The 16,571-nt window shown below is 42.6% G+C and overlaps 1 protein-coding gene and 1 pseudogene across 4 annotated transcripts in view; both read left to right on the forward strand.

The window, feature by feature from the left end:
* Positions 1 to 12,569, forward strand: part of TFDP1 (transcription factor Dp-1) — a 146,176-nt gene extending 133,607 nt beyond the window's left edge. For all 4 annotated transcript variants that reach the window (XM_073614560.1, XM_073614558.1, XM_073614559.1 and 1 more), the window contains one exon: positions 11,369 to 12,569. In XM_073614560.1, coding sequence (XP_073470661.1) covers positions 11,369 to 11,513 — 145 coding nt within the window. In that variant the 3' untranslated portion in view covers positions 11,514 to 12,569. The remainder of the gene's footprint in view (positions 1 to 11,368) is intronic.
* Positions 3,745 to 3,863, forward strand: LOC141130773 (5S ribosomal RNA; annotated as a pseudogene).
* Positions 12,570 to 16,571: the final 4,002 nt, after the last annotated feature.

Consider the following 16,571-nt stretch of genomic DNA (forward strand, 5'->3'; position numbering starts at 1 on the left):
ATAACCGTTCATTGTGCTGCAGTAAATGCATGTTATGGAGGTAAGTTGAGGTGGCATTCATAATGATTGGCACCGCAGTGCACAATCGCATCTAAAGTGTGCATTATCACGCACTTTTGTGATCTTAAGATAGGACGTAATGTAAATTTGCTGGTGGATTCTGCCACTTCGAGTAGCAGGCAAAGTGCATGTGCCACCTCTGATTATAAGCCTTCTGAGGATTTGCTCTCCCCCCAACACACAGAATTATTTACTAAAGATGGAGAGTGCAAAATCAGGCTCACTTCTGCATAGAAACCAATCAGCATTTAGATTTTTATTGCCAAAGCTTAATTGAACAAGCTTGCATTAGAAGCTGATTGGCTGCCATGCACAGCTGCACCAGTTTGTATGCACCAGCTTTAGGAAATCAACCCCACGTTGCTTTCTTTGCAGGATCCAAATCCCCTTTAGAGTTGTTGTTTCTTTAATCGTACATCACAGGACACAGAGCTATAGTAATTACTATGTGGATTATAGTCCACCTTCAGGTGCTGGACACTGGCGCACCTTAAACAGGAAGTTGCCTCCCTATATAACCCCTCCAACTACTGGTAGTATCTAAGTTTTTTCGCCAGTGTCTAAGATGTTGGTCACAAGTGAAGATGTGCTGTGCTGAGCTCCTCTGGTGCAATCCTTGCTGGGGCTAGCTATGCAGCCAGATCCATTCAAAGTGTCTCTTAGGCCGAATTGAAAGGTACCAGGGCCTCGTATCCGAAGAAACAAGGTTTTGCCGGTAACGCTTCTCTTTTTAGAGAGCTGGACCCCGGGATCCAGTACTTTTGGTACTAAGGCCATAAAGTTTTACTGGCAGGGTGCTTTTTACAGGTCCAGGATTGGGGGTTCCCCGAGGATCCCCGATTCCTGAAGGTTTACGGAACCCACCATGAAGTGTGAAGATGGAGTCTGTTGGTTTAACCACAGAAAACCCTGCGGCGGGAAAGGTAAGCAGAGTTTTTCTAAAAAATGTTTACATTTTCTTATGAAATGTCTCCTTTAAAGTAAATGTTGTCATGCCTAAGTGTCACCACTGGGGGCTGTATGGAGCACGTACCTTCTCATGCTTTGCTCAGAGTCACGCTGTGTCACAGAAGCAGCAGACTTTTTTCCTCCGGCTAGCAGGCAGACCTCCGGTAAGTTTGGGGGGTTTCGCTTCCTCCAGACACCCCCACCTGAGCTGAACTCTTCCCCCTCTTCAAGAGGCTGAGTAAAGGAGAATCAAAAAACGATCGGCAATGCCGTTTTCTTTCACCGCCCCTACATGGTGGCAGCTTCCAGATCTCCTCCACGCCATCCCTCCCTCACCTGCTTGTGCGGGAAAACTCCTTTCTTTTTTTTTAAAAAAAAAAAAGAGGGGGTGTGATTTGACGGTAGGGGCGGGGCTTAGGGCGGCGTTGGCGTCCTCCAACGCGGCAGTGTGTTTTCGAAAAAGAAAAGCTCCATTTATGCTGGCTGCAAAATTGTGAGAGAGACATGAGAGCAAAGAAGAGCATGTAAGAGGTTTTGGTGATACAGGCATTTCCTATTTGACACATTTACTATTTGCATCAGGCTGAGCATTAATGGCAGCGGCAGTGGATGCGATTTCTGCTGGTAGTACCTCTGCTTTGTGCATCGGGCTATGGTCAGAAGGGGGGGTTGAAACACCCCCAAAAAAGAGCTAAAAGGGTCTCCCTCAAGTTCTGGAAAGCCTACTCATCTCTACAATTGGCATCCTCCCCTGAGAGGGGGTGACTTATCAGTGAGCATCAGGGCCATGAAATGTCTGCAACTGTTTTTAACACTGCAGCCCCTGTTTATTTTATGATAATTAAAAAAAAAAAAAAGTTTAGCGACTTTAATTGCATCCCAGTGTGGGTCAAAATGCGACAGGTTTTCTTCCATTACCCAGGACCCTCAAACTGAGGAACTAGGGGCAGGAGAAGACTAATTCCCTCAGGGGACTGTGGTGAGGCTGATGATGGCTCTTCTGAGGTGTCAAATGCGGGAGAATCGGCTGTTCCAATCTTAAGATTGATGGTGCAATTTCTTGATGATTGAGCGCTCCACATTTGTTATCCTTAACTGAGTGTTTAGGTTCACTAAAGCCTCCTCAAGCTGTGCATGCCTTTTCCTGTCCATTCATTGCTGGAAAAGCTTTTTTGTATCTGAGAGGATCACCCAGATAAGCATTTTTTTCCCTCTTAAAAAGTTTACACACTTTATCCTGTGGTGGAGGAAATTCACTAAGTAGGGTATACCAGCAATTAACGCTGCTATATCCTGTGTGAATAAGTTTGACTTGTCTGGCAGACAATGCTCAAATGCTTAGGGATCCAACGGATAAAAAGGTGGAATTCCTATTGGCGGGGGGGCACTTTTTTTTTTTTTTTCTCTCTGGCAGATTCAGTGTCTCAACCTGCGCTGACAGTAATTGCTTAATCATTGAGGGAACCAGTTTAAACAGATGTTCAGGGTTAACCTGCTCAGCAGGCAGAGGAGGCAGCTTTATGTTTGCAATAGTTGCTATGAGAGATTCTATCCTTCAGGCCTTGCGCCTTGTAAGAGCTCATGGCTAGTCTTCCTTTTTGCGGGAAACAGCTATTTGGGAATGTTTTGGATAATACATCCAAAGAAATTCTAGTGGAAAGCACCCCTTTTTGCCATTTAAGAAAAGGAGTAAATGTATTTTCGTTTTAAAGCTCCTTCTCCTGTGCCAGAGACATCAGCCTCCAGGCAGTCACGGCAGCTTCTACCGTCAGGTTCAATCGAATAGGGGGAATTCTTCTGCAGTTCTCAAGGATCTGGCAGGAAGAGTGTTGAATGGGGGACTTCCTCAATAGCTCCAGGGTACAAACTGAAGTTCCAAGAGTTCCCGTCTCCTCGTTTTCTCAGAGCAAACATTTCTAAGGATCCAGGGAAAAAGAAAAAAGTGATCATGGGGGTCCCCATGTAAGAACAAAGGGTGAGGTTTGATTCAAACCTCTTTTTTTTTCACGGTGCCAAATCCGAATGGACATTCTGGTTTTCAAAAATCTAAATTCCTGAATATAACCACTCTTTTTTTGTATGGAGTCAGTCCAAATCAGTTATCTCCATCCTCCAAGGAGGAGAACTTCTGGCGTCAATTGACCTCAAAGATGCATACCTCCATATACCCACTTCCTCGCTCACTAGTAATATCTGCTTTTCATGGTGGAAAATCTTCATTTTCAGTGTGTAGTTCTGCTTTCCGGTCCAGCTACTGCACCTTGAGTGTTTACAAAGGTTCTGGCCCCTCTTATAGCCAGATTAAGGGCCCAAGGTATAACGATTATGGTTTACCTAGTCGATCTGTTCTTGATAGACCAGTCGGTAGCCCGCTTAGACCAAAGTATGGTCACCACATTCAACTACCTGGAATATCTAGGTCGGATTGTCAACCTAGGAGAAATTGTCTTTAAAACCATGAAGAAGGCTAAAATACTTGGGTCCTATCATAGGTACACCCAGAAAAGGGTATTCTTACTCCAGGCAAAGATGAGCACCATAAAGGAACTAATTTAGGTGGTCGAAGCAAGATTAATTTCTTCTATTCAACTTTGCATGAGGTTGTTGGGAAAGATGGTGGCTTCATTCAGGGCTATTCCTTATGCTCCGTTTCATTCAAGCCTGCTGCAAAACAGTATCCTATCAGCTTGAAACAAAGGGTTCAAGCTCTACATTCCCAGTGTGTCTGACTCCAAAGCCTACGGCCACATCACCCTGATAGCGCCTGATCTCATCTGATCTTGGAGGCTAAGCAGGGTCGGGCCTAGTTAGTACCCGGATGAGAGACCACCTGGAAATACCAGGTGCTGTAGGCTGGTTGTGCTGGAGCCTCAGTTTATGGTTAACATCCAAAAATCTACATAGATCTGTTTGCGTCCAGGTTTAACAAAGAAATCGACAACTTTGTGTCAAGAACAAAGAATCCGCTAGCATGCGGAACAGATGCCTTGCTATTCCCGTGGAATCTGTTCTCACTGATTTATGCATTCCCTCCTATTCTGCCTGCGTCCACGACTTCTTCACAGGATCAAGCAGGAAGGGAAGTTGTTGATTCTTGTGGCCCCCAGTAGGGCCCAGGAAATCTTGGTATGCAGGCAGAGATTGCAAAGATGGCAGTAGGGGACCCATGGACCCTACCATCACGGCCAGACCTTCTCTCGCAAGGTCCAGTGTTCCATCCTACTTTAGAAACGCTAAATTTAACTGTCTGGCTATTGAGACTCACACTCTGAAGAAGTGTGGGCTGTCAGTTTCAGTAGTTTCTACTTTGGTTAATGCAAGGAAGCTGGCCTCCATAATTATATATTATGGAGTCTAGGAAACATATGTCTCCTGGTGTGAAACCAGGAGTTACACCCCAGGAAATAGGTCAAATCCTTGACTTTCTGCAGATGGGATGAGAAATAAGGCTGACCTTGAGTGCTTTCGAAGGACAGGTCTCGGCCTTATCGGTATTATTTCAACGACCACTTGCTTCGCATTCTTTGGTTCGTAACTTTATTCAGGGGGTAACACAGCTTAATCTCCGGTTAGGTAACCCCTGAACCCTTGGAACTTGAATTTAGTTTTATCGGCTTTACAAAACAGCCTTTTTTTTGGGCTGATACGACATATTCCCTTGGTCCTTTTTTGACAAGGAAACTATTTTTTCTGGTAACCATATCTACTGCAAGAAGGATATCAGAATTGGCTGCTCTTTCTTGTAAAGAGCCATATTTTTATTGTTCACAAGTTTTTAAGGTAGTGTTGCGTCCTCATCCTAACTTTTTACCAAAGGTAATATCAGGTTTTTAGCTAAACCAGGATATTGTCCTACCTTCATTTTTTTCCAGAACCTTGTTCTATGGAAGAAAAATCACTACATTCTCGATGTGGTGAGAGCAGTCAAAGTCTACATAAAAGCGACTGCTCAGATTCGGAAAAAGGATGTTTTGTTTGTGTTGCCTGAAGGTCCTAAAAGAGGACAGGCAGCATTGAAATCTACCATTTCTAAATGGATTTGACAAATAATCGTTCAAGCTTATGGTTTAAAAAGGTAGTTATACCCTTTCAAATCAAAGCACACACCTCTGGGGCTGTTAGTGCTTCGTGGGCAGTGCATCACCAAGCCTCCATGGCTCAATTCTGCAAGGCTGCAACTTGGACTTCAATCCATACATTTACCAGATTCTATCTGGTGGATGTAAAAAGATATGAGGATGTCGCATTTGGGCGCACTGTACTGCAGGCAGCAGTATAAATCCTCTGATCTCATGGTGCCCTACTTGGTTGTGTCTCCCTCCCCTCAGTTGGCATTGCTCTGGGACATCCCTCATAGTAATTACTATGGCTCTGTGTCCCATGATGTACGATTAAAGAAAATAGGATTTTTATAACCGCTTACCTATAAAATCTTTTTTTTTTTTTTTTTTTTTTTTTTTTTTTTTTTAGAAGTACATCACGGGACACAGAGGTCCCGCCCCTCTTCCTAGTATACACGTCTATTGCTTTGCTACAAAACTGAGATACTCCCAGTAGTGGGAGGGGTTATATATAGGGAGACAACTTCCTGTTTAGGGTGTGCCAATGTCCAGCACCTGAAGGTGGACTATAACCCACATAGTAATTACTATGGCTCTGTGTCCCATGATGTACTTCAAAAGAAAAGGATTTTACAGATAAGCTGTTATAAAAATCCTATTTTTCTCAACTCCAATTTCTCTATTCAATGCAGTGTACTTTTTTAGCATTCCACCCTCTACAACTCTCTGCACTAAATGGTACTTTACCTAGCATGCCTCTGAATCGTGCCTTGATGTCATTTTCATGTTAGTGTTGTGTAGTCTTGCTCTCGCACTCACCACAGGAGTAGGTTAGAATTGTTGCTGCTCCATTAGAGAGGTCAGCTCCACCTCCACACCAAGCTAAAAGAAATTGTGTCCATTACTAATAGTTTAATAGAGGTTCCCCATCTAGCCGAGAGAAGTGATAACTCACCAGAAGCGCTGTCTTAATCAAGAGAACCACAAACATGCTTTTGCATTTGAGTAATGGTGTACTCCTCAACATCCGGTATCAAATGGTTTCACCTCAGGGTAACGTGAGGTTATATCCAACAATACCATGAAAAATAAAATGCTCTACTAGTGTAGTAGTAATCACTTTGTGAAAATAAACACTCGTGGTGAAAAAAGTGGTATGCAGTCATGATCCAAGCTGCCTTCCCCACATGCAATGCACAATTAACAAAACGCATGCGCTGCCATATAGGTAGCAAACACACTTTGCTCCTCCTCTGACCCGCTGTTGACTCACCGAGAGTCCCATTCACTTTAATGGAACGGCTGGTGATGCGGCAGTGACGCAACAAGGTGAGGGACATGTCGGCAGCAGGCGAGTGGATGCCCGCTGACAGGCGCTGCCATGATGGATCTGAAATAACAGGGGCTCTTTCAATTTAGGGACTTATTCTTGCTAGTAGCTAAAATCTTTAATATTCGTAAACAAAATGAAGGTTTTCTATTTAGAAAGCTGTCAGGTTTGTATAACAGCGATATCAGTTTGTACTAACAGTACTACAGGTTAAGGTGTACATAGATTTGCAAAATATTGGGATAAAGGTATATTCTGGAACTGTGTTTTATCGCATGGTTACTGTGAAATTGTGTGACTGCAGCAATGCAGTGCATGTTATCACAGCTTGCAGAACTTGGATTAATTGAATGAGTTTATCAAAAATGTAAATATTGCAGAATATACAGCCTCTTGCTATATAACTAAGCTCCATTTCATGCTTAATAAACTAAATTATTAATGTATCCTAAATAGAAAACTATCTTTTAAATAGACTTTTTTACTCATCCAAAAGCATTTTATTAAAAATCAAAACAATCTGATTTAAATTAAAAAAATAAACTTTTTTTTTTTTTAAGCCACCCTAGTTTTGTTTTTATTTCCCCAAGTGTTTGATGGCTTTCTATCCATTTTGGTCTTTCTTGGCCCTCTGTGGATCCAACCATAACTTTGCATATAAAAGGAGAATACTACTTTACTACAATGTAAAGTACTGAGTGTGTAGCTTGTAAAACAGTGTAAATTTGCTGTCCCCTCAAAATAACTTAACACACAACTATTAATGTCTAAATCGCTGGCAGCAAAAGTGAGTACACCCTTAAGTGAAAATGTCCAAATTGGGCCCAAAGTGTCAATATTTTGTGTGGCCGCCATTATTTTCCAGCATTGCCTCAACCTGTGGAGTTCACCAGAGCTTCACAGGTTGCCACTGGATTCCTCTTCCACTCCTCCATGACGACATCACGAAGCCGGTGGATGTTAGAGACCTTGTGCTCCTCCACCTTCCGTTTTGAGAATGCCCCACAGATGCTCAATAGGGTTTAGGTCTGGAGACAGGCTTGGCCAGTCCATCACCTTTACCCCCCGCTTTTTTAGCAAGGCAGTGGTTGTCTTGGAGATGTGTTTGGGGTCAATATCATGTTGGAACACTGCCCTGTGGCCCAGTCTCCGAAGGGAGGGGGATCATGCTCTACTTCAGTATGTCACAGTACATGTTGGCATTCATGGTTCCCTCAATGAACTGTAGCTCCCCAGTGGCGGCAGCACTCCCACCACCATGCTTGACTGTAGGCAAGATGCACATGTCTTTGTACTCCTCACCTGGTTGCCGCCACACACGCTTCACACCATCCGAACCCAATACGTTTTATCTTGGTCTCATCAGACCACAGAACATGGTTCCAGTAATCCATGCCCTTAGTTTGCTTGTCTTCAGGAAACTGTTTGTGGGCTTTCTTGTGCATCTTTAGAAGAGGCTTCCTTCTGGGACGACAGCAGTGCGAACCAATTTGATGCAGTGTGCGGCGTATGGTCTGAGCACTGACAGGTTGACCCCACCCCCCACCCCTTCAACCTCTGCAGCAATGCTTGCAGCACTCATATGTCTATTTCCCAAAGACAACCTCTGGATATGACGCTGAGCACGTGCTCTCGCCTTCTTTGATGACGAAGCCTGTTCTGGGTGGAACCTGTCCTGTTAAACTGCTTTGTGATCTTGGCCACCGTACTGCAGCTCAGTTTCAGGGTCTTGATAATCTTCTAATAGCCTAGGCCATCTTTATGTAGAGCAACAATTATTTATTTATTTTTTTTAGATACTCAGTTCTTTGCCATAAGGTTCCATGTTGAACTTTCAGTGACCGGTATGAGAGTGATAACACCAAATTTAACACACCTGCTCCTCATTCACACCTGAGGCCTTGTAACACTAACGAGTCACATGCCACTGGGAAGGGAAAATGGCTAATTGGGCCCAATTTGGACATTTTCAATTAGGGGTGTACTCACTTAATTTTTTTTTTCTTTTTTTCTTTTTAAATGCAGAGCGATCCTTGTCATAAGTAAGGGTGCTCCATCACTTTCCTGGTTAGGGAGGGGGTCTTGGGCATCTTGCGTTTCTCGTCACCATATAAACCTCTTGAAACTTCAAGTTCAACAACAAACTGGACAGGATTATATGCATATGCAGGGATCCACTGGTTGAAGCAGTGGATTCTCTAGTGTAGGGGTAGGCAACCATGGCACTCCAGCTGTGGTGAAACTACAAATCCCATCATGCCTGTGTCTCTAGGAGTCATGCCTGTGATTGTCAGGGTCTTACAATGTCTCATGGGACTTGTAATTTCAAAACAGCCAGAGGCCCGAGGTTGCCTACCCCTGATAGTGGCTCCATGGGATCCATAAGCTCTGATCTATGCCTTTCCTCTCCTGAAACGACTTTTAATCTGCTTTGCAGAACCAAGACTGGTGGGCGTTCTGGTGATCCTTTGGCCCAGGCAATTATAATACACAGACCTAGCAAGTCTTTCAGCCAGTAGATGCACGGTGGTCTCTGCTAGACCATCCGTATCTACTGTCCCGAGGAACCCAGCTTCATGATTGCTGGCGCCAATGGCCTGACTGAAGCCCAAGGACATATCCAAGTCTGTGAATTCACTTTCCACAAGGTCTAGTATCGTATGTGGTTGACTATACTTGTGTATCTAGGGGCTTTCACCCAAAGAGCTTCTCTGTGGAACAAATTCTCTCCTTGCAGCTGGATCTGGCATTTGGCTCTTGACACTATCAAGGGTCAGGTTTCTGTCCTTTCTAATGTGTTTGAGACCATTTTCCCCTAATTCCTTAACCACTTGCCGTCCGCCCACCGTCAAATGATGGCTGGGCGGTGCGGCTCTCATTCTGGGTGGACGTTCTATGACGGCCTCCCAGAACTACCGCTCTCTCGCGCCCCCCTCACTTTGACAGCATTGGAAGCTAATGGCACCGCTGCTGTCTCAACCAATCAAGAGGAGAGCCCCGGACAGCCGAGGCACTCTTGGACATTGCTGGAGAGAGATGGGGCTCAGGTAAGAGGGGGTGCTGTGGCGACTGCTGCACACAGAAGGCCTTTTTATCTTAATATGCATAGAAAGTCAGAAGGTTTTTTTTTTATCTTAATGCATTCTATGAATTTTTATCTTAATGCATTCTATGCATTAAGATAAAAAGCCTTCCGACTTTACAACCATTTTGAGTCATTTGTGTAGAATGTCTCCCAAGTGATTGACTCTGTCCCTGTGAAGCTTTGGAATCAGAACCTGTTTTTTTACTTTTTCTAATTCAGAAGTCTGTGAGCTCATTATAGACATTCTGCTCTCCTCTTTTAATCCCAAGATTGTATTCATGCTATCACCTCTGCAAGGCAAGTGACTGAACTGATGGTCTTATCTTACAAAGAACTCTTTTTGGTCTTGCTCAGAGACAAGGTGATGTGCTCAGCACTTTTCTTGCCTATGGTAGTTTGACCTTCACCCTAACCAGGACATTGTTTTTCCATCCCTTTGGCTCTAATTTACCAAAAGGAAATTAAGAATACTTTAATTTCAAGGGAAATGATTCCCCATTTGTCTGGATGTGATTTGGAATGACTCTCTATCTCTCAGCCATGGCTCCTTTCAGGAATACCAGTTCACTTTGTCAGCCTGGATGAACCCCTAAAGAATGCACTGGTTTCTTGTTCCGCCATCTCTTGGTGGCTCAGACAGACTTTCATCCATGCGTATGTTCTCAAGGAGCCACCCTTGTCAAGACAAACTCTACTAAATCTTGTGTTGGATTTTTTTTCAGTGTCTGGCAACTGTTTCCCAGATTTTCAAAGCCTAGTCTTTTATTTACATATTCTCAAAGTTGTTCTTGGTGGACATTTTGGCCTTGGCATTTAGGCTGCTTTTTAAGCTGCAAGCAGCTCCTAGTTTCTTTGTTTTCCTGGGCCTGTTAGCATTTGCTGTGTTGCCCATAGTTCAGTTAGACTGCTTTTCAGTGTCCCAAAAGCTAACCCCTTAGTGCAAGTTCTAAAAGCCAGGAGGCGGGCATTCGGGTCAGGTAACCACTGTGATTGGCTGTTGCATCAGTCACATGATCAGGTTGCTCCCAATCGCAAGTATGCATCTGGAGCGTGCCAATCCCTGCCGGCTACTGTGCAGGGAACAAGGCAAGTTATTTTAACAGGGCCGCATATATGCATACGACTGGTGCTAAAAGTTTAAAGACCTCTGGTTTCCCTCGCTGACCGAGAAAGAAAATAGGATTTTTTTACTTGTCGTAAAATTATTTTCTTGGAGTAAATTGAGAGGGACACTATCATGCTTTTGGAATGAGTGCTGCAAAACTGAGGCATACTGGTAGTAGGTGGGGTTATCCTTGGCTTGCCTATAGTTTTCTGTTTGCCAATGCCCAATCCCCCGGAAAGCGACAGTAAAACGCACAGGTTAGACTTCCTGTGACTTTCATGGACTCCAAGATAAACAAAAATAATTTGAATACAAAAATTCCTATTTTGTCGTTTACACATGTTATTACACGAGGTAATAAAAAGCTTTGTTCAGTTATAATCTCAAATGAATGTCGTGGTAAAGAGGTGTACTGTAGAAGTGCAAAGGTATTTGCATCATATGGCAATCTGAAATAATTCCTATGCTAACTTTACTTTCTGTAACATATTTAACATATGTATCTTACCTTTATTATCAGTGCTGCCCTGGGAGAGTGAAGTGCAGGTATTGAGTAGTATAGTCACGCCTGTCAGTGTGGTTTTAAAGATGATGCCTGCTCATGATGCAGCCCTGCTTCCTTTTCCAAGCAATATGAGTTCATTGACTGTATGCTGCATGTGAGAGCAGCGCATGGAGGGCTCTATGGGCTGGTGGAGGGGAATGTATTTACTTAATGCTATTCAAGGGTGTTTTCTATGATACTTTTTTGTTTTGGAGTAATTATATTTTTGTTGCAGTGATTTGACAGCAGATGGAATGCAAGCAACCAGCTCCAATGGATCACAGTACAGCAGCTCCAGGGTAGAAACACCTGTATCTTACGTTGGGGAGGAAGATGATGATGATGAGGATGACTTTAATGAAAATGATGACGACGACTAATGTAGTAAAATGTGTATCCAGTTACGCATTTCAGGAACATGTCTATTATTTTTTTTTCCTTACCTGGTTAATATCACGGCTACGGAAACATAATGGTGAGGCAATTGGTTATAACCAATCAAATTTTTTTTTTTCTTTCCCTTTTTTTTTTTTTTTTTATTTTTGTTTTTTTTTTTTGCTGTGGATGTTTGAATATAGTATTTTATTCACTGGCTCCCTTATTTGTTCCAATACATTTTTTATTTGCCCCCCTGGTTCTGTGACACTTCTTAATGATGTGTGATCCATGTAATAAATAAAATGCTATGCATACATGCTAAATGAAATGGGTTTAACAAATTGGCTTTTATTTGAAGAACATAATGTAGGATTAAGTATGGTTTTAAGAAATCATGCAATGTCCAAAACTTTTTTTTCCCTCCTGAAATGAGCTAGAGTTCAGAAACTGAACTGTTGCAGCTTTCATGATTTCTGTTGTATATTTTGGGGTAACTAAATACATTTTCTAGCAAACTTTTTTTTTTTTTTCTTTCTGCAATGCCGATGCAGTTCTGTGAAATGTTTTGAAAGTTGCTATATACAGTATATAAATATTGCTTATAGTATAATTTGCCTGAATTCTTCCAGGTAAACTGTTTTTTTTTTTTTTTTTTTTTTTATTTTTTTTATATAGTTTACATAATTATCATTTAAATGTGTTCTGAAGCAAATGTTTTGTATTTGTTTCCTAAACGCCTTGTAATCTATTATAATGTTGAAATTATAGTTTTAACATTTTTTTTCTTTTCTCCTTCAGATTTGTGAATTGTTTTTAGCAGTCATATTTTCTATGATATTTTTAAGGCAAGCTGTAGTTTAAGATGAACTTATTCACAAGATAATAAACTGCACATATGCTGACAGCTGCCTACTGAAATACAATATTCTTTTTATTGGAAAGTGCATACACTTATGTAATTTTATTAACTATACAGAGACCTATAAATGATTTTGTTTAACTTGGCACTGTTAGTTTTATTAATAAAAAAAAGAAAAAACATGCATGGGCATTAAAAATGTGTTCTCTACTGAAATTCTCTTTCATTTTCCCCTTTAAGTGTCTCTACTATTATGGCCCTATTAAATACAGCTTACCGTAACCTTATACTACAGTCTACAATTTTAAGCCAAGACTGGGAGCATGGTCCTGTATATATGTGCACTCTTGCAGAATGGCATACCTGAGGTGTTAGAGATTTAGTATGGGCACATGAAGAGTAATTAAAGTGAGCCTATAATATTATAATGCTATATTAAAAGTTTGGCTTGAATGGACAAAGTTGATCTTCCCCTTTAAGCAGAAACCTTTTGAGCCTAGGCATTTTGGTATGTGACATCTCACTAAAGGAAACCCAACGCAGCATCTCTTGAGAAAAGCAGTCTTTCAGGCCTTTCTTTTCTCTTTCTTTGAAACAAGTATGGGAACATTTTTCTTAAGAATTATACTTGCCCCAGTGGATGCAGCATCAGTCTGATGCTGCATCTGACCCTGCCGGCTCTAAGACTAAGAACTGAGCGATCAAAGCTAATAGCTGATCGCTCGGTTCTCGGTGCTCCGTGAGCAGAGAGCTGGTGGCTGTCAGACTAGCTTTGGCTGTACTTTAATAGTCTCGCTGAGATGTATAAAGAAGTAGGGATCAAGTTCTTTTTGCCATACTTCTAATGTGGATTAGAGCTGCATGATTCTGGCTAAAATAAGAATCACAATTTTTTTGTTCAGAAGATAGATCACAATTCTCTCAAGATTCTCGCAGCGTAACATAATCTTTCACATTAAAACAAAAAAAATTGGGCTAACTTTACTGTTTTGTTTTGTTTTTTTTATTCATCGTATTTTTTCCCAAAAAATTGCATTTGAAAGACCGCTGGGCAAATACAGTGTGACATAAAATATTGCAGCAATTGCCATTTTATTCCCTAGGGTCTCTGCTAAAATATATATAATGTTTGGGGGTTCCAAGTAATTTTCTAGCAAAAAATATTGATTGAAAAATGGAACTTCCACTTTTTGGATTCCTCCCCTCCTCCGGTGTCACATTTGGCACCTTTCGGGGGGGGGGGGGGAGCAGATACCTGTCTAATACAGGTATTTGCTCCCACTTGCTGGCATATATCACCGCGGTGCTTGCGGTGACCTACGCCACTTCCGGCGCCTACACTCTCCTCCACCGCTGTATTCTGTGAGACACAGAACACAGCATGGACCAGAGAAGACGCGCAGCGCGACTTGCGCATGCACAGTAGGGAACCAGGACATGAAGCCGCATGGCTTCACTTCCTTATTCCCTTACCGAGGATGGCAGCAGCCGAGAGCCGACGGACGGATCAGCTTCGGCTGCCGACATCGCGGGCTCCTTGGACAGGTAAGTGTCCATATATTTAAAGTCAGCAGCTGCAGTATTTGTAGCTGTTGGCTTTTAAAGTGTTTGTAAAGGTGTTTTTTTTTTTTTTTTAAAATAACAAACATGTTATACTTACCTTCACTGTGCAGCTCGTTCTGCACAGAGTGGCCCCGAACCTCGTCTTCTGGGGTCCCTCGGCGGCTGTTTCAGCTCCTCCCCGCAAGCATTCACCACCTTAATGCGAGCTCCCTCGCACGGTGGTGAGTGCTTGCGGGCGCGCTCCCGTGATACAGCCGGCGGCTATAGCCGCACGCTGTATCACTCGGCCCCGCCCCCCGGCGCGCCGCGTCATCGGATGTGATTGACAGCAGCGCGAGCCAATGGCTGCGCTGCTTTCAATCCATCCACTGCAGCCAATCAGCGGCCAGGGTGAGCGGAGGAACAGATGTCGGGAACGCGAAGCTGACTTTCGAGGCGTCAGGTAAGTAAAACGGGGGGGCTGGGGGCGGCGGTTCTGTCAGAAGTTTTTTCACCTTAATGCATAGAATGCATTAAGGTGAAAAAATTTTTACCTTTACAACCCCTTTAATAATTCTCAGCGGACCTCCGCTTTAAGAAAGAAGTGTCAGAAAAAGATTTAGACTTTGTGGTTAAACTTCCTGCATTTACATGTTGTTGAAAACTTGGCAGACTGCCCAGATTATTTATTTACACAGAAGTTCTATCCCTTTGATCTAAGAAGGAAGCTTAGTTACAATGTTTCAAGTTAGACTTGGCAGAATGCCCAGATGCTTTCTTTTGACAGCTGAGTGAGCAGATAGTAGTCTCTCCACTTGTTTATATGAAAGAATCGGCAACCTCTGCAGGAGAGATAGTCAGGGGGGTTGAATCGAGATCACGATTTTTTAGCGATTAATTGTGCAGCTCTAATGTGGGTCATAGGAGGGCACTTACAGTGCCTTGCAAAATGTTTCACCTCCCCTTGGCTTTTTACCTATTTTGTTACATTATAACCTTTAGTTCAATTTTTTTTTTTAATCTGAATTATATGTGATGGATCAGAACACAATAGTCTAAGTTGGTGAAGAAAAATATATACATAAATCTATTTTTCAGAAATAAACTGATAATTGGCATGTGCGTATGTACAGGTGATACTCGAAAAATTAGAATATCGTGCAAAAGTTAATTTATTTCACTAATGCAACTTAAAAGGTGAAACTAATATGAGATAGACTCATTACATGCAAAGAAAGATAGTTCAAGCCGTGATTTGTCATAATTGTGGTGATTAAGACTTACAGCTCATGTAAACCCCAAATCCACAATTTCAGAAAATTTTTTGAATATTACATGCAATCAATAAAACAAGGATTGTACATAGAACAATATTGGACCTCTGAAAAGTATAAGCATGCATATGTACTCAGTACTTGGTTTAGGCCCCTTTTGCAGCAATTACTGCCTCAATGTGGCATGGCATAGAAGCGATCAGCCTGGGGCACTGCTGAGGTGTTATGGAAGACCAGGATGCTTTAATAGCGGCCTTCAGCTCTTCTGCATTGTTCGGTCTCATCTTTCTCTTGGCAATGCCCCATAGATTCTCTATGGGGTTCAGGTCAGGCGAGTTTGCAGGCCAATCAAGCACAGTAATCCCACGGTGATTTAACTAGGTTTTGGTGCTTTTGGCAGTGTGGGCAGGTGCCAAGTCCTGCTGGAAAATGAAGTCAGCATCCCCATAGAGCTCACCTGCGGAAGGAAGCAAGAAGTGCTCCAAAATCTCCTGGTGGATGGCTGCGTTGACCCTGGACCTAATGAAGCACAGTGGACCAACACCAGCAGATGACATGGCTCCCCAAATCAACAGTCTGTGCTAACTTAACACTGGCTTCAAGCATCTTGCAGTGTGTGTGCCTCTCCATTCTTCCTCCATACTCTGGGTCCTTGGGTTCCAAATGACATGCAAAATTTGCTCTCATCAGAAAAGAGGACTTTGGACCACTGAGCAACAGACCAGGTCTGTTTTTCTTTAGCCCAGGTAAAACGCTTCTGACATTGTTTGTTCAGTAGTGGCTTGACAAGAGGAATATTTGAAGCCCATGTCCAGGTTCTGTCTGTGTGTGGTGGCTCTTGATGCACTGACTCCAGCCTCAGTCCTCTCCTTGTGAAAGTCCCCAACACTTTTGAATGGCCATATCCCGACAATCCTCCAGGCTGTGGCTATCCCTGCTGCTTGTGCACCTTTTTCTTCCACACATTTTCCTTCCACATAACTTTCAATCAATGTGCTTTGATACAGCACTTTGGGAACGTCCAACTTCTTGTGCAATTACCTTTTGAGTCTTTCCCTCCTTATGGAGGGTGTCAATGATGGTTTTCTGCGCAGCTGTCAGGTCAACAGTCTTTCCCATGATTGTGATTCCTACTGAACCAGACTGAGAGACCATTTAAAGGCACAGGAACCCTTTGCAGGTGTTATGGCTTAATTAGCTGCTTAGAGTGGGACACTTTGAGCCTAGAATATTGCACCATTTCACAATATTCTGATTTTCTGAGATTGTGGATTTGGGGTTTTCATGAGCTGTAAGCCATAATCCCAATTCTGACAAATCACGGCTTGAACTATCTTGCTTTGCATGTAATGAGTCTATCTCCTATATTTCACCTTTTAAGTTGC

The sequence above is a fragment of the Aquarana catesbeiana genome, linkage group LG02 (assembly GCF_042186555.1).
Source record: "Aquarana catesbeiana isolate 2022-GZ linkage group LG02, ASM4218655v1, whole genome shotgun sequence".
NCBI classification, from domain to species: Eukaryota; Metazoa; Chordata; class Amphibia; order Anura; family Ranidae; genus Aquarana; species Aquarana catesbeiana.